The sequence below is a fragment of the Paralichthys olivaceus genome, chromosome 13 (assembly GCF_024713975.1).
Source record: "Paralichthys olivaceus isolate ysfri-2021 chromosome 13, ASM2471397v2, whole genome shotgun sequence".
Classification (NCBI taxonomy): Eukaryota; Metazoa; Chordata; class Actinopteri; order Pleuronectiformes; family Paralichthyidae; genus Paralichthys; species Paralichthys olivaceus.
Genome location: NC_091105.1, coordinates 17,892,370 through 17,917,024, shown reverse-complemented (window position 1 = coordinate 17,917,024; position 24,655 = coordinate 17,892,370). Strand labels below are relative to the sequence as shown.

General features: G+C 41.4%; 1 protein-coding gene across 3 annotated transcripts; it reads left to right on the top strand.

Annotated features, from left to right (window-relative positions):
- The first annotated feature begins 13 nt into the window (after positions 1-13).
- On the top strand, positions 14-23,948 carry ano10a (anoctamin 10a). Of its 3 annotated transcripts, none has more exons than XM_069537222.1 (15): positions 14-194; positions 2,426-2,581; positions 2,650-2,847; positions 3,289-3,423; positions 4,998-5,117; positions 6,107-6,291; positions 6,479-6,863; positions 7,990-8,045; positions 8,140-8,214; positions 8,339-8,527; positions 8,700-8,891; positions 9,212-9,340; positions 18,949-19,065; positions 20,538-20,554; positions 22,726-23,174. In XM_069537222.1, the coding sequence occupies exons 1-15, from the start codon at positions 29-31 to the stop codon at positions 22,793-22,795; spliced, it is 2,190 nt and encodes a 729-aa protein (XP_069393323.1). In that variant the 5' UTR covers positions 14-28; the 3' UTR covers positions 22,796-23,174. The 3 variants fall into 3 exon arrangements, with proteins under 3 accessions (XP_069393323.1, XP_019946902.2, XP_069393324.1); XM_069537223.1 differs by lacking the exon at positions 14-194 and adding an exon at positions 292-421; XM_020091343.2 differs by lacking the exon at positions 20,538-20,554 and having other exon boundaries at positions 22,726-23,948.
- The last annotated feature ends 707 nt before the right edge of the window (positions 23,949-24,655 follow it).

Below are 24,655 nucleotides of genomic sequence, written 5' to 3'. Positions count from 1 at the left end.
ATGAAGACGCTTGATTTGCTGACCAGGGATGACGCCGGCTGCGCTCCCCGCACACACACACCTGGGAAGCTGCAGTCCCCGCCCGTGTCGGTCTTTCTTTTTTTCGCCCGTGCTGCTCAACAAGCGCACCCAGCGCCAGACGCGTATAGCGGAAGTAGCTGCGCTGTCAAACCCAAACAGAGACGAGAGCAGCGGTGAGTAGAGAACAGCTGTAGTTCTTCATTTGGACACGTGAGCTGGTTACACGCATGCTGATGACACGACGCGTGTGTGTGTGTGTGTGGGTGCACATGAACAAATGTTGTTGTTGTTGTGTTATGGCCACACGAGCTCTACAAGTCACAGTAACAGGACGTTGGCGGATGTAGAAGGGCTTCAGTCTGCGGCGCGGTCCCGTGACGTGGATCATAACTGCAGTCCTGTGGGTGCAGGAGCGTCCACACACACACACACACACACACACACACACACACACACACACACACACACACACACACACACACACACACACACACAGGGACACACCCACACACACACACACACACACACAGATACACAGATCAGGGTGGGAGCTACAGACACACACACACACACACACACACACACACACACAGAGATACACACATCAATGTGAGAGCTAGAGACACACACACACATCAATGTGAGAGCTACAGACACACACACATATCAATGTGAGAGCTACAGACACACACACATATCAATGTGAGAGCTACAGACACACACACACATCAATGTGAGAGCTACAGACACACACACATATCAATGTGAGAGCTACAGACACACACACATATCAATGCGAGAGCTACAGACACACACACACATCAATGTGAGAGCTACAGACACACACACATATCATTGTGAGAGCTACACACACACACATATCAATGTGAGACCTACAGACACACACACATATCAATGTGAGAGCTACACACACACACACATATCAATGTGAGACCTACAGACACACACACATATCAATGTGAGAGCTACACACACACACATATCAATGTGAGAGCTACAGACACACTCCTTATTGGGAATGAATCCTGCTCAGTTCCCTTTAATGCTCTCGTCACTAACACGCGTCGCTGCCACACAAGGCCCCACCCTGTCTGTGAGAGTCAATCAGCTGTTTCAGTCAGTAGACTGTCTGTCATCTGTTCTCCGTGCCTCAAGCCTCACAGTTTATGGATACGCAATAAATCAATTCACCATGCACATGTGATTTTATCAATGAGTCCACTAGCGGTGATGAAGTCATGCTGTTGCTCAGAGTTCAGTGCACATACCTGGGGGGGAACCACTGGCACTCCTTCTGTAAGCCTGTCAGTGACATTGACAGTATTTACTGTGACTTGGGACTAACGACCACAATTTCCATTATCTACATTATCTAGGCTTTTTACCGTACACATATATTTGCTATGCAAATACATATTGATTTTGATAGCAGCCTATACTAAAGCACACAATGTCCCTATATCTTGAGGGCTTTAAAGGTGGTTGTTTATCTTACGTCAACATTTTGAGAATATGAATACAATGTTTGTTCTAAATCTGTGGTTTTGGAATGTTCTGTGTTAATGATCCAGAGCTACTTCAGAATCGTTCCTTGTCATTAGTGAGTCCTCCTCAAACAGTTCTACAACTGCTCACCACAATTGTAAAGAGAGGTTATCTGAGTTACCGTAGCCTTTCTGTTGGCTCCAACCAGTCTGATCATATACTCCTCTGACCTCTCTCATCGACACAGAGCTGCTGCTCACTGGATGGTTTTTAGTTTTGGCTCCATTGTGTGTGTTAAATCCTCACACCTGTACCTGCATGATTTTATGCTCTGCTATTCTACAACATGATTGGCTGACTTGTGAAAAGTTTGTGTCATTCCTGTTACACAAGGCCCTTTGTTCCACATTATCATTTCACTTCAGTTGAGTATTTCTTTTTGATAGATCTTGGTTTTGAAATGTGTTGGTTATTTAAAGGTCCAGTGTGTAAGATTTAGGTGAAAGGGAACTATTGGCAGAAATGTAATGTAGAATAATCCTCGTGATGTTTTCACTAGTTCATTTCATCTAGTTTCATCTAAAAATTGTAGTTTTTTTTACCCCAGAAAAGGTCCTTTATATTTAAATAATTTATATTTACATCGAGGGGGTCCTCTCTATGGAGGCTGCCATGTTTTCTACATTAGTCCAGACTGGACAAACTAAACACACTTTGAGTTTTATGACAAATGAATGCTCCACAGGTTCTCTTTCATGTTTGGACGGGAGGGTTAAGTGAGGGGTGTTCAGCTGCAACATGCAATTTCAACACTAGATATCACAAAATTCCACACACTGTACCTTTAATAACCCCCACTGGACAGCTTCTTCACATGTCACACTCATTTCTTGTGTAGGCATTCAGGGAGAGGGGAAGATGCTGCAGAGTCCGTCAGTAGACAGCAGTGGCTCCACATTCACTCCTCTGGTGGTGGTGGAGCTGGCCTCAGACACCAAGGAGGAGGCCATTGCATGGCTGCTGAGTAGGATAAGAGACCAACAGCAGAATGGAGGTAGAGTTCTTCTCTCTCCTAACATTTCTTCGTTGCATCCAGTGTTTTTAATCCTGTCATTTTCCCAGGTGCTGAGCTGCTGGTGGAGCAGCTGGGCCCTGGAGTTGGGGCTCAGGAGAAGGAAAACCCCAACATGTTCCTGGTGGGGGCCCCTAGGCAGAGGCTGCTCTCTGGTGCTGAGGAGGTGGGCCTCTTCAAGGAGTTCAGTGATGGATCCATGAGGGCGTTCACCTCCACCAACAAGCACAACTTCAAAGACTTTAAAGGTGAAGTTTGAACTCTGCATGGAGTTCATTGTTTGGTTTTTGAATATGTCTGCTTTAGAATAAAGTTTAAAACTGTAGCTGGAGTTGCACCAGGATGAAGCTCAAATGCATTCCAGATTCCAATACTGACACAGTAGTGGCACGAATCAACAAGCAAACCCACAAAGGGTTGTGCTCCTAAGGTTTATTGAGGGATTGTAGGCTGTTGTAATAATTATGACATAGAGAAAATAACTTTGATGGATTCTTTTTTTTAAAGATTATTATTTCAGTATATTTTCGTGTGACATGGAGAGATGATCTTCTGCCTGAATTGATCTGTGGACGATGCTGTATCTGATCTCTGTAATTGTCACACTCACACTGCACTGTTTGTTACACTGTTACATGCCTCTGTTTTGAGTGTCATGGTGACTGTTTATCTCTGCTCTGTGGCTACAGGTGATGGAGACAGCTTCCTCAGCATGGCCGAGTGCCAGTACATCATTAAACATGAGCTGGACACATTAAGAGCCAAAGATGAAACTCATGTTCCAGGATACACACAGTTCAAGCTCTACCCTGGGAAGTCTATCAGTAAGTGTCTGTCCACGCCTCAAGCTGTCAGTTTACAATTTAGCAAAGCTCTGTTATAATCAGTTCAGTAGATTGCATGCAGATGTGGGCCATTTCAGGCAATGATGCGCCAATGACGCGGGACACAAAAAAATGAATGTGAACCTAAAGCCCACACAGCAAATGTGACCCAAATATCCCAAAACAAATGTGGCCTTATTTGGCAAATGTGGTGTTCTCAGCATGGTGTGATTTGGATGTGAACCTTATATGGCCCATGTGGTAAATGGTGAATATGGCCCAAATAAATTATTTGTGGCTCAGACCTGGCAAAAAGGAGCGGATCGCCCCAGTGCCGTCATTCCGTATGGTCTGTGGGCTGATTGTGGGATGTGGTCCAAATCTGGGCCCAAACAGTTTTGCTATGTGGGGATCTTTCCTTACTTGTCAGGTATTCTACAAAAGCAGAGGTGGTTATTTTATCAATGACCATGTTCCTAATTGATTTTCCTATAAATGTATTCACCGCCATCACCCATTCTCTTAACACTCAGCTAGTAATCAGTTAATTCTCTCATGGTCAATCTATCGGGTAAATATTTAATCAGAAACATTCTCTGGCTCAAGCTTTTCTTCAGTGAAGAGGGTTCACTCCTTTCTTCATTTCTTTTTTTTTTTTTCATAAATAAAAAAATGATGATTATTGTGTTTGTTGGACAAAATAAGTAATTTAGAGATGTCACCTTGGACCAATGAATCATGTAATGGACATTTTTCATTAATGGTCCTACAGACTAAACCCTGATTACTTGCAAAAATATTCAGTGAATTAATGTAGAACAGAAATAACAGTTAAAAGCTTTTAAATGGATGATGGATGGTTTTTAATGATCTGACACCAAACCTATTGTGGCATATGTTCATTATTTCATCCATATATGCATCACATATATTTTGTTATTAGTTGTAATGTTTTTTAGTTTTAATGAAATAAGGCAGTAAAACTAACAGTCTGCCTCTACCTCTCTCTCCGTCTGCCTGTGGCTGCAGTATGGAAACAATAAATATGCAAATGCAGTGAATAGTCCCAACGTGAGATAAGGAAGCAATGAACACTCAGTGGAGATAGGCTGTGTCTATTCAGTGCCCGTCTTTGAAAAATGGTGTTAAAGCAGAATGTAATCATTTTAGACAAATGATGCACTCAAGAAATGGGAGATAAAATGATAGAGCTTTTATGTACTTGTATTTAGTCACTCTGTGCCAGACAATAGGAATTATTGCTACATAGACAGTGCACTGTGGAGAATGTGCTGGCTCCCAGTCATTATGTGCCTGTACGTAAAACTTATTTTTTAAAGAAATTTAAGCTCCATTTTAATTTTTTGGAGGGAGTTCAGACTAACAAAAGTGAGGGATAAAAGTGCAGCAACATCTGGCATTTAATTCAAACCTCCGAGCAAATAAGTCTTTATCAAAACACCTGATAGTAACTTCACAAATTCATCATCTAGATTATAAAATAAGATCACCATGGTTTGACAGTGATGCTGAAGTACAGTACACAGGACGTAACTATTTTCCTTCCATGTTAGTTCGCAGGCTGCAGTCCAAAGGGATTTTGATCCAGATGTTTCCTCTCCATGAGAGGGAGGAACTGAAGAGACTGTCTTTCTCCTGGTACAAGAAGGTGAAGTTGTCCCTGCAGCCTCTTGGTAAGTGGAAGAAGTAGCCAGAATGTGATATGTGTGGAGGCAGTTGTTTTTGAAATCTTGATTATTCATGAAAATAAATCATGGACCACAGTGGGTCTATATATACTCTATTCTCTTAAATGTAATTTTAAAACAATGTTGTAACTTGAACTTTACTGCCTCTGCAGGAATATTTCAATTCATTCCTATTTGTATTTATATATTTGATAAAAAATAATCAAAAAATGCAATATCACACTGTCCTGTCAACATTAAAATGACTAAGCTGCTGTCAAATGAGTCCCAGCACTGACAGTGGGAGTCAGCTTGGTGAGTTTGATGTTGTTTCTTGTATATATTTATTTATTAAAGGTAGGTCATATGGTCTATTGGCGAAGTGGCGTTAATCCGTAATGGGAGTAATTTTGTCTCGTTAGGGGATAAAAAATAATGCAGCAGTGGCAAGGAAATATAGAAAATTGCACCTGTTAAGTACCAATGTTCTTATGTGAAAACTTTGTTTGGGTAGCATAATTCACATTCTAAAAATAAATCCAGAAATCTCTGTCTGTCCTTTCACTTCTTATCCCATGTTGGCTGAGTGTTTCTTTTGGATGAGCCTCCATCTAGAATCTAACCCACCACCACCACCTGTTTCTTTTAAACTGAACTTGCTGTCTTGTCAGTTACTCTGATGTTGGGCTGATTTCTGGATTTATTAGCAGGATGCCATGTTGTTAGTTGAGCTGTTGTTTGCAACCTTCTGTCATCCCTTTTAACAAGCAGCCACACTGACAACTCAGAGTAAACGTTCAGTAACTTTTTCATAATTGTGTAATACGCTTAGATCGAGTCTCCACCAGGTTGGGTGAAGTAAAGTTGTCCAGGCAATGAAGATATATGCGCCAACCAAGTGACCATTGACTAGGGGTGTAGAGTTCCAGCTCAGGGCTGTTCCTTTCCTTGATAGATGTATTTATTCCTCTTCTTTTATTTTCCTCTGTCCCCAGATGACATCAGACACTATTACGGCGAAGGCCTGGCCTTCTACTTTGGCTTCCTGGAGTACTTCACCTTTGCCCTGGTGCCTATGGCCCTCATCGGGATACCTTACTATCTGTTCGACTGGGAGGGATACGACAAATATGTGATCTTTGCTGTGTTTAACTTGATCTGGTGTACTGTTATCCTGGAGGTACGGACAGTGATTTTTCTGATTTTACATAAACCAAATTAATTTTTACTACCAGTCAGTGAACTCGACTATTAAATGATTTATAAGAAATGAAGTGATAATGTGAGCAGATAGATGGTATGAGCATATTCTGTTGTAGCTTTATTGATTAACAACAAAGTGATCAGCTGAACTTCTCCTCCACTAGTTATGGAAGCGGGGCAGTGCCTCACTAGCTTACCGCTGGGGCACACTGAGCAGGAAGAAAGCCTTTGAAGAACCTCGGCCTGGTTTCCATGGTGTCCTTGGGTTCAACCCTGTGACAGGCCGCGAGGAGCCTCTCTACCCCAACGCCAAGAGGCAACTGCGTATCTACCTCGTGTCCCTGCCCTTTGTCCTGTTCTGCCTCTACCTGTCCCTCTACGTAATGATGATTTACTTCCTGATGGAAGGATGGGCACTGACAGTGCACGACGAGGAGCCCACATTCTGGACAGGGATACTGTTGTTCATCCCGAGTATTATCTACGCTGTGGTCATAGAGGTTATGAACCTCATCTACAGATATGCTGCTGAGTTCCTCACAGAGTGGGGTGAGTTGTTACTCAAAACTCTAGTGTTGATATAGAAACAACGTGATTCTCAGATGTGACATTTAGCTGCTTTTTAAATTAAAGGACAGTGGATATGTTCAGGTTTAGGACCTTTTGTTGGAAAAATAAGAAATTTAAAGATCATAATCCTAAATAAGGTTTAGTTGCAACTCGAGATAAAATCCCTTATTGCATCACAATTATTGTGTATTCACTTTTGTCCAAAGTGGTTTACAGGTAATGATAAGACCAGCATCATCGCACATTTGGGTCATTTGCAAATAAACTGTTGGGACATGTGCAGACCATGACTCTTCTCTTAGTCTTGGTCTCTCAAGGTGGGACGACAGATTAATTCACTGATTCATGTGGGTATGTTCAGCCATAATACAGCTGCCATGTTGGTCCAAAATTTGGTCTTCTCATTTAAAAACCTATGTAGGTGCATAGAGGTTTTAAAGAGAAAACCATCATCCTCTTTAAGGAACCACACACCTACACATGTTTCACTTATTGTCTATTATTCAGAATGATCACCTCAGGACCAGAGTACGCTGTTAGTTAAGTAGGGTCACTAAACTATATGTACCAGTAAGAATATATGAGGAAGTCATTTGCATAAAGGGTGAGGGAGAAATGTAAATCCAGCCCAGTTTGTACAATTCATGCTACACCAGCTGCCATGAACTGGGCCACTGCCACAAGTGCAACATATTTCATAATATCTGCTTAGAAAGTGCAACACAGTTATGAGCTGTGTCTCAGGTAAGGGACCACGTCCTTCAGAGACCGCTGCATCATATAACCAAATGCATCGTTTCATCCCAGAGACACAAAGGCTCACCCACTCACTCACACACACACACACACACACACACACACACACACACACACACACACACACACACACACACACACACACACACACACACACACACACACACACACACACAAGGTTAAACAAAAATCATGTGACTGGTAATAATGAAATGAACAACAACAACAAAATTCTGCCTTCACATCTGACGGCAGTGCATGATGCATAATGGGAAGTTATGAGAAATGTGCTGTATTTTTGGGGCCATCCTTTGTTTTCAAAGTCCCTGTTTTCCTCCTTTGTGTTTAGAAAATCACAGACTAGAGTCTTCATATCAGAATCACTTGGTTCTCAAAGTACTGGTTGTGAGTATGAAAGACTTTCTCATGTTTTCCAATATCATCCTTCAGTAATCAGCGTTCAGACTTATTATCACTGGCTTCATCATTTTCTCTTTAGTTCAACTTCTTCAACTGCTTCGCCTCGCTCTTCTACATCGCCTTCGTCATGCAGGACATGGTGCTGCTCAGACAGGTGCGTCCTCCCCCCTCCACCCTTCTCTCGGCATTTCCTTTTTTACTTCTGTTTCTTTTTTTCCTCACTCTGTTCTTTCTTCACTGACCCCCCTTCTCTCGTTTTGGTCTGTATGTATGTCCAGAGTCTGGCCACCTTGTTGATCACCAGTCAGATCTTGAATCAGTTCATGGAGGCCTTCCTGCCTTACTGGCTCCAGAGGAGACGCAACAAGAAGATGATCCGCAAAGTCCAGAAGATAAGAACTCTCGAGGACAAAGAGCTTCCTTCAGCCGACCAGGTTCGCCTGGAGGCAGACATGAGCACATACTTGGTATGGTTGCATCCTTCCTTTCTCTCATTCATTGTCATGATTTTGCATCCTTACCCTTGTCCCTAACCCTAACCCTGTTTGCTCTTCACACGAGACAATACACGAGTACCAAGTCTGTATTCGTGTGTTTATACATCCATGTTGTCTTTCTGCTCTTCTCTCCCTCTCTTAGGGTACATTCGATGACTACCTGGAACAGTTCCTGCTGTTTGGTTATGTCAGTCTGTTCTCCTGCGTCTACCCTCTGGCCGCCGTCCTGGTGGTGCTGAACAACATCACTGAGGTTTACTCTGATGCCTTCAAGATGTGCCGCGTGTTCAAACGACCCTTCTCCGATCCAGCAGCGAACATAGGAGTCTGGCAGGTGCGAGCAAAGACAGCTGGATATGAAAACATTTTAGCAACATTTATAGATTCACTTACAACCATATGGAGTTTTTTGAGTTATACTTCATTGTGTTAAACCAAGGACAATAAATTATACAGACATCCTCTTTAGTTACCAATATTCATTTCCGTCTGAAATGTTATCCGAGTAAGCTGTGAATAAAAATATTATACTTCCCCGGAAACAAACTATTGTTCGTTTTAAACTAACTGTGCAGGTTGATGAAGAACAAGGTATCACATGCTTTTCATTTTTTGAGAACCAATGGTTGACTGTTTTTCTGTTTCTGTGTTCAGCTCGCCTTTGAGGCCATGAGTGTGATCGCTGTTGTGACCAACTTTGCACTGATCGGGATGTCTCCGCAAGTCAAGGCTTATTTCCCAGACTCGGAGACGCAGCTCATTCTCTGGACAGTAGCTATTGAGGTAATTCATATTTACATACAGTACATACACAAATGCACTCCTATGTACATGCACATATATAGTTTAGAAAGCCTTTATTTTGTGGTCACACATCATCTGTGCTGTATTTGCAGGGCATCAGTGGCAAACTGATTGATCTGGTTTGACATATTATAAAATGAAAACTGAGCAGTCTTTAAATGAATTGACTAAAACATGGAGATTCAGCTCTGCTCTGTGCATGTGTGTATCTTCAAGCATAATGCTGTAGTTGAGGGGCTGTTGAAGATTATTGCTCACTAGATGGAGCCAGAGTCCAGTATCTGTTTGATCCAAACAGATACAGTATGTGAGCGATAGAGAGACAAAGAGACTGAGTGAGAAGGCCTGATTTTGTGTACATGTGTCTGAATGAATGCCTGTAGATTACTCTCATTGTTTAGTTGTGTGTGTGTCTGTGTGTGTGTGTCTGTCTGTGTGAGCGCACTTGCGTGCATGCATGTGTGGGTGCATTCATTAAAATCCAGCACTATCACTTCAGATTCTTCGTCAAGTCCACCTCTACTAATTTTGGAATCAGCCTGCTCCCCTTTTTTGTTCTATTCAGACCACATGACGACAATGCCACACACACAGCCACACACAAACACACACACACACACACACACACACACACACACACACACACTTCACACACACACACACACAGCCCATGTCTCCAGGGAAAAAGCTCAAAATAACAGCACTAATACAGAAATAGTGAGGCTGTAGTGAATGGGGTGGATGTTGGAGGGTGGAGATGTCTTTTCAGGAAATTCATACAGAAACCTTTTGTTTGTTTATGCTCTTGGGGAATCATTTTTTTAACTAGTTGTTGCCTCTGACTGTAAAATGCTCCATAAAGTCTGCTGTACCTCATTGTGTGGCAGTTCGCTGCTGAGGAAGAAACTGGGTCATATTGATCCACTGCATGTTTGATTGAACATGTGGTCTGCACCCACAGAGGTGAATGAGCAACTCCTCTGTTCATGGAAAAGTTCTTCACTATGTGTGGTTTTCTTCTTCAGCTGATGTCACGACAGCCCTGTGTTCAATTAAACTTTCCTCTCTTTGGGTTGGAGATGGATTGAGCCTCACTCTATCCCACAGGCCGCTGCAGGTTGAGAGCACTGACTCCCTGAATTGTGTTTTGTCCCAGGAACCCCCATTAATGGTCTTCTGCCATTATTATTGCGGCCGTATCGACTGTTTACACTTTGGGTCAGGGAGGTTAATCACTAATATACAACCTATGTCTTCACCGTGCTTTTAACAAATGTCATAACAATCCATCCAATATCTGTTAAGATATTTTAGCCAACTGACCAACAGAGCCACAGCATCCTTACAAATATTTAATCTCTGACAGATTCAAGCTTCTCTGTCTGCTTGTTATCCAGACAGGCCTCACTAGCATTAAAGTCAAAGCATTTCCCACCACCTTGATGGGCAGGTCGTTTTAATGAGTAACTTGTTCAAAATAAAGACTTTAAATAATGAGAAATCTTCCCTGTATTTTGATTCGGGCTTAAAAGTCTCTCTTACTTTCCACACTGGCGTAGAGAAAGCAGCTTGTGCATTTTGTTGTTAAATGTAAGCTTCATTTACAAATGTAATTAAAATGTGAGGTTTGTAGTTACACATGATATTATCCAGATTAATGTACAATATGTGACATTAGGTGTGTCAGACCAGTTTTACAGCTAACATTAGTTGATACATTTTATTAAGCTCATGTGAACCTTACTGGACTTTACTGATTCAGCTCACTTTGTTGAAATACTTTATACAGTAACAACTCTTGTATCCACAGGGAGGAAGGGTCCTGGAGGTACTGCATCCCTGCCTCTCACAACAATTTATTATTTTCTGTTGTGAGCTTGAAAAAATTGAACCTAGTGATAAAGTGGAGTGGGAAAAAGAACCAATTTTGAGATTTATGTGGCTCATGGACTCGGTTGACAAATGTCAGGACATTACACTCCCCCTCCACCTGTCCCTCTGGACTGTATTGGTTTTTGAATTAAATAGATCATATAAGATAGTCTCTATTTTGGAGATGGCACTTGAACCAGTTCAGGACACTTGAGATGAGAAACAATGTCTGTAAGAGTTGTGAGGTTTATGGTTAAAGGAGTGGTACTGTGCTTTTCTATAGCTGCTTTCACACATGCACTAAACTCAGGAGAACCTCAACACATTCTCCGGAGGGGCAGTATGTGTGATGGCAAATGTCGGAGGTTGTCCAGCCAGTCCCCTAGTAAAAAACTCAGCAGAATGTCTGGAGGAGGCGACGTGAGAACACAACAGGATTCACCAAGAGCAAGTCTGTGGTAGATCGCGCTTCAAACACGCGAGAGACGCAAAGACAAAACAGAAGCCGACAGCAGTGTGGATGTTCTGTAGACAAATAAACGTGATCTCCACAGCAGAATTTAAATGTCACGTCCTGCTTCTGCCTGTTGCACCACCCCTCACATGAATGCTCCAGGGATTTCTTTGTTGTTGTGAACGGATATGAGTGTTTGTGGCACTTTTGCTAAGAACAGCTAAATGCCTTCTAGGGGAATAAGTTGTTATCCCCATTTTGAAACGATATCATGGTTCATTCCTCTCTATCGCAGCTTATCTTTTCACTGCTTCTTTGTGTTGCTGTTATGAACAACTATCAACATATTTTTTCACACAGTGTCTCCAGGGAAACATTCATAGTGTTTCACAGAGTTGTTCACATAAAAAGTGACACAAATAGCTGTGTAACAAATGATAAAGACAGCAAAAGAGAAAAGTACAATGCTACTTTCTCAAGTCGGCACACGTGAACGGGTGTGAATATTGGATCGTCCGTTTTGGGCAGTAATCAATAAACAACACAGATACCTTCTGTCCGACATCTGAAGAGGGGGATGTGTCTAAACATCTGTAGTTTTAAATCAAGCTTTACTCAGCCGATTTATATTCCAAATCCGGCACTTTAATGATTCTGTGACCTTAAGTGCCATCTTTGGAGCAAACTCAATATTTCAACCTAACTGCCGAGCATGTAGTAAGAATTACAAAATCTTTAGTTTGTTGATTGCTCCATTTATTAGTTTTGTATTGTTTAGTCTGGGTTTGATGTCCGGACCTGAGGAGCTGCTGGCAGAGCTGCAGGCTTTTAATCCTGTTGATTACTCTGCCAAGGAGATGGTAGGAAAGGAAAGTCACTCTTGTGCTGACAGGGAGCGTGTCACTGTTCATCAATCCTGTTCCCTCCATACTCTCCTAGGCCAAATAGAAGTGAACCTGACTTTTTATAGCAGTAGACTGCATACTGGCCTTAGGGGTGATGTTCTCTATTTGACTTATACTCTCCCCCCTTACCTGCATAAGTAGAGAAGGCGAGTTGCTGCTCGAGTGAACACAGAAAAAAAACGAGGCCAGCTCTCTGTGTTAGATTATTAGTCTCTCCCTCACCATGTGGTAGTGTGTGTGTCAGATCACACATCAGATGGGTTGGACCTGTCTGTGCGTACGTGTGTGCTCTTTGCTTTAGAGTGTACCACATACCTGAGTGTGAAGGCTCACGTCAGTGTAGAGATAGAAGTGAAAAAGAGCGAGCAAATGAAAAGAAGGTGCAAACAGAGGAGAGAGCAGATGGAAAAACGGTCAGAGAGGAAAGTGAAAGAAGAGCGAGATGACGATGATGAACCTGAGTCACCACATGATTGTACAATCCAAGCACGTTCCTTCCTGTTACCAGGAGCTGGCTGCTTTATACACACGTCTGGGAAATTCTCAGCAGCAGATAGCCAGAAAAAGTAAAAAGGCAATACACTTAAAATAAAAATGAAATAAAGTTGCAGAACAGGTACATAATTTACAACTTTCACTATTGTTATTGTTTGTAGAGTAATGTACTTGAGTAAAATGCAGTGGCACAGGATGATTGCACGTTGATGTTACTGTATTTGTGCATTAGTACAAAAATGTATTAATAGAAATAAATAATGCATATTAGACTATTACGCAATTATGTTATATAAAATGAATGAGTGTAAAATATTATATGCATTACATATGCATACACATATGCCCCCCCACTCTTATTATATTTATTTATACCCATTTATGTATATAAATAAATAAATATAATATAATATATATAATGAGTACTAACAGGGGAGCATATGTTGCTATTAGCACAACTTCATCATCATCATCATAAGCCCAGCACTTTAATTCTATAAGTGCTGAGCTTCAGTCACATGTGTGTTTTTGTCTAACACTTTCAAACATCTGTTTATCAGACAGTCGTCATATTTACAATTGTTTTAATATCCATTGTTTAAATATAGAAAGAAGATTGAAGGAGTGGAAGTCATTCAGCCCCGGTTATCTTGGTTATGGGGTTGTGGTGGGGGCAGGTGGGACGGCAGTGTTGCCTCGCTTTCCAGCAGCAGTGCTATGATACCTGGGTAATTACTTTGTAGGGCTTACACACATCACTGAGCAGTAACCAGGCAACCGGTCAGCCTGCTACAGAAACAGACAGAGACGTTCTTTCTGAGTCACAGGTCTGTCTGTTATAATCTACTCATTTCGTTGCAGCCAAGCCAACAGCATTGAATAAACTGATACGCTCACAAAGCTCCTCAGCAGACAGGCGTGTGATCACGACCTAATGGCCCAGTAGAATGAAAGATTTAAAACTGTAATATTCATGTGCATAACAAGCAAGCATTTTTTTTTACTCTGCATCTGAACACTAAACTAAACTGACCTGCTCATAACATTAGTTTGATTTATGTACATGTCAGCAAACTTCAAGACGTCTTCAGCTGAGATTATTACTTTACAAAGTTAGCATTTTGAAAACAACACTTTTTCCCATTTTCATGTTGAGCAAACATGGAGCAACTAGTATTAATGTTCAGTTGCTGTCAGCTGCTAAAAATCAAAGTTCAGTATTCTCTCTTTTTTAGCTCTGTGATTGGTCTCCAGCAACTCCTGAGGGAAAGATTTGGCTTTTTATTGGATAAGAGCTCAGGGATTGGAATCAATTCTCTACCAGCTGAGAATCTGTGAAAATGTGTCTATACCATTGGAATCCTATGCCTCCGAGCTCACTAGCTGCTTTAATCAATGTTGGACTATTCTAAGACAGCTGAGCAAAGCAAAACAATGACATCAGGTTCATTGGTCTGTGCTGCTGGAAAAATATGCGTCAGGAAGAAGAGATAGTCAAAAGCATGTGGCTGCATGTGGGTTCATTTCCCATACATTTCTGTTTGGGTGGCCCAGCCCAATATTGAGTCAGGCTAACACTTTTTTTGCCACGCACCTGAGTTACAGTCACTGCTGTTACTGAGTGGGGACTAGATATGGGCCACTTAAGGGTTCATAGAGGGGCTTGTTAGGGTGCCACCAGGAAGTTAATAAGTGCAGTCATGGGGTTGTGTAAGTGCCACCAGGGGTTCTAGTAATCCAAAAATCTGCCGCTGCCAGGCTCTTATTAAATGTCGGCAGGTATCTGTTAAAATTACAGCTCCTCTCTCTCAAAAAGGCACAGTCCACTGGGCTCTATGTGTCCTGAGGCAGTAAAACCCTTTGGTGTTCTATGCTCCTTCCCTTTAAGCAGCTTGTATATTACTGAGGGTAAATATCACGACATTATCTCATTTACACCACACAGTCAGGCTTAGCCGATTCTTTTCATTGTTGCTATAGCTTGAATCAGAGATAATACAATTGTTGCATTGAAGTTTAAAACATGTTAACCTTTCCATTTAGAAAGGTGATGAGGGATCATCCAAGGTTATTTTTAGCAGCCCACCACAGTAATTTCATTACACCGTTTGTTTAGATAATCAGATTAGTTTTAGTCTAGGATCTTACTGCGAATGGCCTTAGGAAACTTAATCTTCCAACCTTACATTATATAAATGGACAGCCTTCATTTTATTTATATGCAAAGAGGCATTTTATTTGGTTGTTTCCAAAATATTGAAGTCAAAAACAATATAATCACATTTAATAATTCGGATGCTCTTTTTTAAATCCTTTGAGTGATTTTTGGTTAACGATGACTCTTAAATTTTAGACATGGAGTTCCACTGGGTTCTGTGCCGGGACCCACTGTTTTCACTTTTAGTATTCACACTCAGAGATTCAGCCTCATTCACTGTAATGTAAGTAAATGACCAGATGACCGGCAAGGATATTCCACCTCCTCGCCCTTAAAAGCTCTCTGGTTGTTTTGGCTGAATGCTGAAATGTCATCCAATGACTTGCGTTGCATTTCAATGAATGTGAGCACAGAATGCTCTTGTCCACCTCTGAACTCATCCTTTTGTCAGTAAATGTCAGTATATTAGATTCACTGGAGCCGTACATGTCCCAGTCATAACAGAATCATGATGAGGTGGTGCCTTTGAGTCATGAGCCGCTCTTTTCTCCACACTGTCCTCTTTCCATCAGTTTGATAGAGGATGGTTTTTGTTTCATCACTCTGTGGAACTGTTACAGAGCTACCTGTTTGAGTGTTTCTGTGAACTGCAGCCTGGTTCTTCAGTTTCTGAGACAAAGCAGCTGTCTGCATCTTGTGAATCCTCTTAGGTGCTGGTCATGAAGTTTTCTCTTAATTGTTGACAAGGAAACAGGTATATTGCCATCTATTCTTGACTTGCTGTTCAGTCATAACAATGTTTCTCTTCCTCATGAAAATGATTTTCCACCCATCTTCAAGACTGCGATCTACCTGTTGATTCCCTTTTCTTATTTACATGTGTACACCTGCTTTTTTGGAAACAGGTGTCCAGCTGTTAAATTTGGACAAACTAACAACTTTGAAATGTCTCTGATAGATCTTTGCTTCTTTTGAGGCTCATCGTTGTCTTCCTCAATTGCAACCCTTTACTCCTCATTGAAGCAAATGGTAAATGGTCTATTTATATGAATCTTTTCTAGTCTTGAGGCTTTACAGTACAATTTGCCATTCACACACACATTCATACAGTGAATCTATGTGCAGCACTTTCTCTATCATACATCACTCACTTCAGGCACTGCCGTCAATTTGGGCAGTATCTTGTATTTTGCTGGATGGAATGGGGGAGACAGAGATTGAACCACCAATCTTCTGGTTAGTGGACGACCCGTTCTATCTCCCAATCCACATCGCCTTCAATATATACAAACAACATATACGCAGCTTCCCAATAAACTTTAAATAGCCAAGTGTACTTACTTATGAACCCTTACATGATTGTTTTTGGACACTGTGTATTCTCATGCTCTCTATACTCTACTCAAGACTTGACAACTTTACTTTAATGCTTTATTTTATTTCACTAACTGTCCAAATACCTGGCCAGTACATCATTGACCTTGAATTAATTTGACTGTTAGTGACATAATAACACATCAGTAAATGTAGCTCAGTACATTTAACTGTGAAATACACTGAGAACCATAGTTTAACCTGTGAGTAAAAATTTATTATTATTATATAATAATATTCCGTTCCTGTCACACATGAAATGGCAGATTTAGTTGTTCTTCATCAGTTGGATTGATGGCGGATTGAAATGCAAATTTTCCAATTAACAGTGACGGGGTGCCATGGTAACAGTATTAAGTGTGGAATACTGAGTAGTGGAAATGTCTGCCAGTCTTGTCAGCAGTTTAGCTGCCTGCTCCCATGTCTCGGTGTTATACTCCTCAGGTCTGGACACAAGCTGGTCTGAGGATATCTATTATTCTCTTCACCAAAATGGCCAAGGTAACATTTCAGATGTAGGGAGTCACTTTTGCCTTAATTAGATACTTTGTCTTTTGTCTAGAGGACTCCTCAGTCATTGTGAAAGCACATGATGAATTGTATACGTATAAGGGAGCAGTTAGGTCAAGTTCCTTTGAAAGCTTAATGCACTCAGTGAAGCAATGACAAAGAAAATGCTTCTCTAATTTAGCATCTGTAGTTTTATCACATGCATGATGTCGGACAAAACAGAATTTATTGTCAAACCTTGAGTAAAACGGCATTTCACATTCTCCTCCCAGTCTTCACTCAGCATCCTGTCGCTCTCGGCATAACCTTGTGCTGCTGAACGCTCCAAAATATAAATTAGCCTTGAATCGCATTAGCAATCAGCTAAGAGCTGGAGTGTTTATTGCGCGCTTTCAATCAATATGACAAGTCACTAAGTTCAGGGATTTCTTAGCTTCTTCTGTTTTAATTAGCTTCTGTGCTGACTGAAATGACAAGATGGCGTCGTCTGTGAAACGTTGTTCTTGAGTATAAACTGCAAAACGTCTTCATTACCAGGGCTCAAAACTGTCGTTACTTTTCTCTGTGAATGTTACGTGCACATAACTAATATGTAACCACTTTGGAGATTGATTTCAAATTGTATGTTCACATAGTTAGTGGGAGCTAAGATTAACATGTGTAATGAAAAGCAATGTAATGTGACATATTTTATGATCATTTATCATTACTGTGATAAGAAAAAGGTTCGGAGTCACAGGAGCTGACAGCAGTTGGCTGTCCTCCAGTGAGTGTTCTTCACCTTTCTCTTGACCACACCCTGCTGATTTAGTGTTGTGCAGGTCAGCTGTCAGTCTGATAAGATCCGAGAGGAACAAGTGTACAGGGCAAATACATTTCCAAACACATCCCTGCATGTTTAACAGCTCATGCACTTAGCAACTTTATCAGCAACACAACACAATATTGGCTACTTCCTCCATTTGCTCCAGATTCAATAAGATGTTGGAAACTGTCTTCTGAGATTCTTCTCCGTGTGGACATGTCTACAACACATCATTTCACATCTGTCAGCTGCACATTCATGTTCATGTAGCGCATCACACGTGTTCTACTGGATTCTCAACTGGGGAGGTCACTGAAGTTCGCTGAACTCACTGTCATGTTCATGAAACAGGCTTGTGAATTGGTGTATTATCATAAGCTGCTGACAGACTTGCACCTAACTCCCCAGAGGGGCCGTATGTGTGAACCCTCAGAGTGAGAGCCTCCGGACTCTCTGCGGACTTTCTCTGGCCAGTCCCCTCGTGAATAGTCTGCCAGAAGGAGATGCTCTGCAGGATTCACCACCAGCGAGTGGGTGTGTTGATGATGTTTGTAATATGCAAAAGATCTAGAACAATGCAACAGAATTACATCCTGCCTCTGCCGGCTGCACCACTCTTCATCCGAATGCTCCAGATGTTCGAAAGGCAAACTCTGGAGAAACTCAAAAAATGAATATAACGTATCACACTGTGTTGTGAGTAAAAATTGGAAATGGAAATTGTTTTTTTCCATTTTTGTGCAGAAATCATCAGTTAATTTCAAGGACGTTTGTTGTGAGACTTGTCTGTCTGGTCCTGATGTCCCACTCACTCACTGCCCTTGTCTTCTGTTCTCTGTCCTTTCTCATCATATCATCTGTCCCAAGAAATACACCACTCCTTTTCTTCCCACATTTTCCAAAATAGGAGGCAAATAAAAGCTGAATATAAAATGACACAATAGTTTTATTTCATATATGACACTATAGTTGTATTTAATCGATGCAATGTGTCTGTGTGTTCTGTGATTTCAGCACGGACTGCTGGCCTTCAAGTTCATCCTGACTTTCCTCATCCCAGATGTTCCCAAACACATCCAGATCAAACTAGCACGTCTGGAGTTTGAATCACTGGAGGCCTTCAAGAAAAAGGTAGAGTGATATGTTAAACGCATTGCTTAATGATTATACCAACATAATATAAATATGTATACATATCATGAGTTTGTATATACATATGGAAAATGATCAGTAAGGTAGCATCACTGCCACATGCAACAGTGTTAAAGAACATGAGAAAATAGATGAAGAATTGTTGGTTAATCTAAATAAGCTCCAAAAGTGAATGCATAACTACAGTATATGATGTCATCTTCTGACTTCATAATGATGTCATAATGAAATCATTCCTTTTCGTACTATTATTCCTATGATAATTATACTTTTTGATATGTATAAACTTAAGGTCGGGTCTGTAGTCCCATTGGATGGAGAGATACCTGGAAAATTTGAAATATGCATGAGGTCATTTTCTAACTTCAAATGATCGTGGTCTCTATAATTTGTGGAGATATCGTAGAAAATGTGTTTTGGGGACCGTATTTTTCTTGACCTTGACATTGAACCCAGCATGTGCTCCAGAGTGAATCATCTGGAGACAAACTCCTCCACCACCAGGTTCAGTGAAAATAAATCCATGCATGGAGATATTTCGGCCCTGTATACTCTGGATACCCTGTTCTATTTTTTTCATGATTCAGTATTTTCAAAAAGACTTAACTTTCCTTAATACAAAAGACAATTTCCAATTAAATATTTACAGTTATACATTTTTGAACTTCCAAAACTGTCCGTCAGGTTTTGGGCATTATAAAATAGATATAAATTCCGTGCTCAGGAGTTCATACATGATATCAGAGACGACAAAGATTTGAGAGTTACGTTGAGAGAGATAATACCATTTTATCAGGTATTAACAAAAAGCGATACTCAAACATGCATTGGAACAAACAAACACACACACACACACACACACACACACACACACACACACACACGCACGCCTGCCTTGTCACTGGAGACAGTGTGGAGATCTAATGCATGTGTCCATTACATCATGCTGGTCCACTGCTTCACATTTAGCATTAAGAATGAGCTCTTGATGCCTGTCCCAGACCACTTTGCTGAAGACAAATGGTGTGTCCTATGATAATAGTATTGATGTGGCTCCACTGTAAGGCATTAGCTCGCTGGGCACCGCAGACATCTGTTTGATGTGGCCTGACGGGGCTGAGTGCTTCTACGGTGAGCTCTGTGTTCATCATTCCTCTCACGTGGTTTCTGTCAGTGCTCCGTGTGTCGCCATTTTACAGGTTCAACTCTTCACTGAGATCTGTCACTGTGTTTATCCACAGGAATGAGTTTCCTTCAGGCAGCCTTACCAAGTAAATCACATGCAGAACTCAGTCACTGAAGGTCACAGTATTTCGTAGCTGGTTAGTATAGTCGAGTAGTGAGCTGCAGTCACGGACTGTGCTGTATCTCCCCTGCCTCTTGTCACTGCACATGTCAGGGAAGTTTGCTTTGATCAGTGCTGTTGTTGTTGTGGTCTCTTGGCTCTGCAGAGGCAGCTCCATGGAGGGTGAGTAGCTTGGTCTGTGTGTAAGTTGGGATGACGCTGGGGTGATATCATGGAGAGATATTAATAATATTAATAATTATAATCTCGACTACTTATCTCATCTAACTCAGATGTGTTTGTTGTGAATCTGAGATCTAACACACTGGGTTGTGGTTGAGAGTTTGATATAATATTAATATTATCTGAATTAATTGTTATATATTAATATAATGAATTGCAGTGGATGACAGTTTGTGTGTCCTCAGCCTAAACAACCAGGCAGACAGAAAAGCATTGAGACAGAGTCAGAGCTACATGAAGGTACATGATTAGACTCTTGATGTCGGCAGTCATCAGAACATTAGAACAGACAGACAGATGGACGATGGAGCTCAGAACTTGTGGTGCGCACAATGCAGGACAATATATGCAAGTGGAATATTATGGATTTAAACCATAAGAACTGTGCAAGTACAGAAACTGCTCCTTTACCGTCTTCAACTCAAAATGTGTTTCGCTGATTTATTCTCTTAATGGAAGCCAAACTGTGAAACTGAACCACAGGCTGAGATCCATTCTGAACCAATGTGATGGTGACCTTCTTCCGATGTTTGCATGAACTAGCTACGGTTGAAGTTGATTCTCTGATCACTGTGTCGCATCTGACAAGTAAACAGCTGCGTTCTAACACAGCTGAGAACCAAACACAGCGTGAGAATCCTTTAAATGCTTTAGGTGAAGCACATTCTTGGTTTTGGTCTTTTTCGCTGGATTCATTGAGAATGAGGAGGCGACACCGATCAGGAGCTGCTGTACTCTTTATGGATTAAGTCTAAAGAGCAGTTTAATGACGAGCAGGATTTAATGATGCCGTTAGTCATGATTATCTCCTAATTACATTATAAAATTATACAGGAGCATTTTAATTTGATTAAAGTACAATAAGCTACTCCTTCACCCAGGTTGTTCCATATGTAGATAGCAGACGTCTGGTGGCCTGATCAAAATGGATGTGACACGCAGTGCTCTAAACAACGTCTGATCTGGATGTGAGCATGTATATATATATATATAATGGATCAATAGATCAATAGTTATTGGTCAATCTTTATTTCTTTGCTGTGATAATCCAGGTTGTAAGCTCCCTTCTCAATTACTATTTGGACACTGAAATTCATTCATTTTCCCTCGGTGGACGTTTCCAGTCTTTCTGCTCGTTTACTGCAGCTGATGAAGTCATTAATGTTGACGCCCTGAGGACGGTTGTCTCAGGGCCAACCCCCCACACTGTGGACCTGGCTGTGGGACAGTTACTTTAATAACATCCAGCTCTCCTGAACCTAAGTTGCAACTCGCCTGCTTTGCATCCTGCTAGAGGCAAAGAGGAATTAATTGATTGAAAAAGTAGTTCTGCCAAGATCAGCATCAAGGGAAAAGGGCTCCTTCAACTTTGTGGACTGTGATTTATCAAAGAGCAACCAGGAGCTGTTAGAGAAACTTTGAGGTCAGCTGGAACCAAAAACTTTACACACGCCTGCCCCACCCTGACAGGCGCCTGGTGTTTGGACAGATCTTTGTTCCAGGATCAGGGGTTTTAACAGAAAGTAGACACTGGGGACAACCTACATAAGAGGAAATTCCGCACCAATGCTCCGTGCTCCTGTAGCGAGACTCCCCAGATCATGAACCACATCCTCTGTGGACGCCCAGCAAGTCTCATTTGCTTCAACAAAGAGTTGAAGGAGACAGACAACACTGACCTGAGTGGACACGGCAGTGACACAATAAGTCTTGTTGGAACAAGAAGCTCGAGTGGCCTCATGTATTTTTAGAGTTCAGTAATGTTGTTATGTTCAGTGACACAGAAACACTTCTACTGGCCGATCGTCCGCCCGTGGTTTCCTTATGTTGGACTGTTTTTTGACGTCGCCACGTTACCAGATCTCAGTTTTATTCATGATACGAATGATTGACCAGAAAATACAAAATGAAGACTGTGATAAATAATAAGAATAGTCTGGTGAGGTGAGCAGACAGTCTCATAGTAAATAATACAAGGACCAGATCACTGCCAACTCCCTTCACGTCCCTTTAAAGTGCACCCCCGCTCTACCACACACACACACACACACACACACTGCCCCCCCCCCCAATTACTAACACATACATGTTCTGTTTGTCGTGTGTTTCAGAAAATGCTCGAGGCCTCGGAGCTCAGGAAGGTGGTGCAGTGAGGAGGAGAGGAGGGCGTTCAGATACTGACAGATCCCCGGCAGCCGCCTCCCACAGCTTTAACACAGCATACTGTTGTTTACACTGTGCTGCTCACACACACTCATAGTTCTTTATTGTAGCAAAAACAAAAGCTTTATTGTGTCTGATTGTCTGCACAGGTGAGCTGTTTATCTGCAGGAGCCTAACAGCATCACAGAGGTTAATGGTGGTTTTCTATGTGAAAGAGCAGACGACTGTTTCCGTGCACAGCTGTGCGCCACACGTGTTACATCGCTCTCCAGATGAAATGTACTGTAATGAAGTGCAGTGTTAACACGGGACAGATGGAGTAGAGTTGGCTGAAGCCAAGTGTTCAAATCACAGAGAGATGCTGCATTATGACATAATAAACTGTAGTAAATATAGAGTTTATACCAAGTGTGTCCTGTCCTTCTGCACTAATGGTTACTAATGACTGTGTATTCCCAGTAAACAGACTCAATCACCTGCTGCTTACACTTCACTGTAATAAGCGTTCATCATCAAGTATGGAAGCCAAAAATACTTATAAAGATTTGAATGTTATAAGAAACCTGATGCATATTATAGTATTATACCACGTGCAGTCACTTCTGTCTGCTTCTCTGTCCTCTTCTTTATTCATGCTTCACATATTCAGGCAGAAATTTAAACCACTGCACCTGAATCTGACATTTGTCTTGGTGTGGTTCATGTTTAAAGAGAAACCTGCACATTCAACTTTCTACCTGAATTAATAAACATGAAAATAACTATAAAACTAATTTAATACTAAATTAAACAAAGCAGAAGTGGAATTCAAGTTTTGAGTCAAGTTCAAGTATTTGAAGTGAAAATGATAAATGCTATAAATGAGGTGGTATTTAAACAGTGAGTGTTCGGTTATGGTTAATAATCAGTCATGTGTTCTGTTGCTTGTTACATATAAATCATCATTTGTCTGTATTGGAGAGATTGTGGTAACAATGTCTCAGCATGGTATGTGAACAGGGTCTCCTCTTATAATCGGTTTGTTACTTCCAGTCATATATTCATGTGATGCCCCTGGTGCCTTGAAATAAAATGCCTATCTGAATATAAGGGTTTTGTATGCACTGGACACAGTCCTCTGGTATTTACATCAACATGACATGATGTAAAGAATAAAGTAGATTGAAACTGAGCTGCTCTGTTGTCCTTGGTTTAGTAAATCAATTAACAGGGAACATGTCCAACTGCACCACCTGTAGGTTTGTATATGTTACTGCAGCAGCCCTGCAGCTCTCCGCTGCCTCTGGATCACAGACATATCAGCTGTGAGTAAACTTAGAGTGTGAAGCTTCTGGGAAACTTGAGTGGAGCTGAATGTGCCAAGCAGCAGAGAGTGAAGCTCCTCAGTGTCGTGTAGCGGTGAAATCACCACTGACTGCATTTCAACACCTTCACTGACCTGGATCACATCCTCCAGTCTGAGTCCTGCACCTCACTCGCTGCTCTCAAATAAATGTAGCGGTCACTAGTTTTATATTTCAGCACCGGCGACAGCCAGGGGCCGGAGGCTTTCTGTTTTCTGTTTGTGAACATGAACATGATATCTCAAGTACCACTTGAAGGAATTACTTCAAACTTGCCACAAACGTTCACTTGGACTCGAGGATTGGCTGATTAGATTTTGGTAGCCAAAGGTACCACTGGTTTTACAATATGTTTGTTTTTCTTGAACATCTTAAAATCAGCTTGAGGTACTGTTTCAAATTTGGTACAAACATTCACTTGGACTCAAAAATGAACTGATTTGATTTTGGTGGTCACAGGTCAAGGTCACGTGAGCTCAAAAGGGAGTTTTATTCCATCTGGCACCAACATTCACTCAGACTCAAGGATGACCTG

Excerpts from the sequence above, each read along its gene's own strand:
- ano10a (XM_069537222.1), top strand. The coding sequence starts at position 29 with ATGACGCCGGCTGCGCTCCCCGCACACACACACCTGGGAAGCTGCAGT. Across the intron at positions 8,528-8,699 it reads CAGACATGAGCACATACTTG|GGTACATTCGATGACTACCT; the intron begins GTATGGTTGCAT and ends TCCCTCTCTTAG. Across the intron at positions 9,341-18,948 it reads TCTGGACAGTAGCTATTGAG|CACGGACTGCTGGCCTTCAA; the intron begins GTAATTCATATT and ends CTGTGATTTCAG.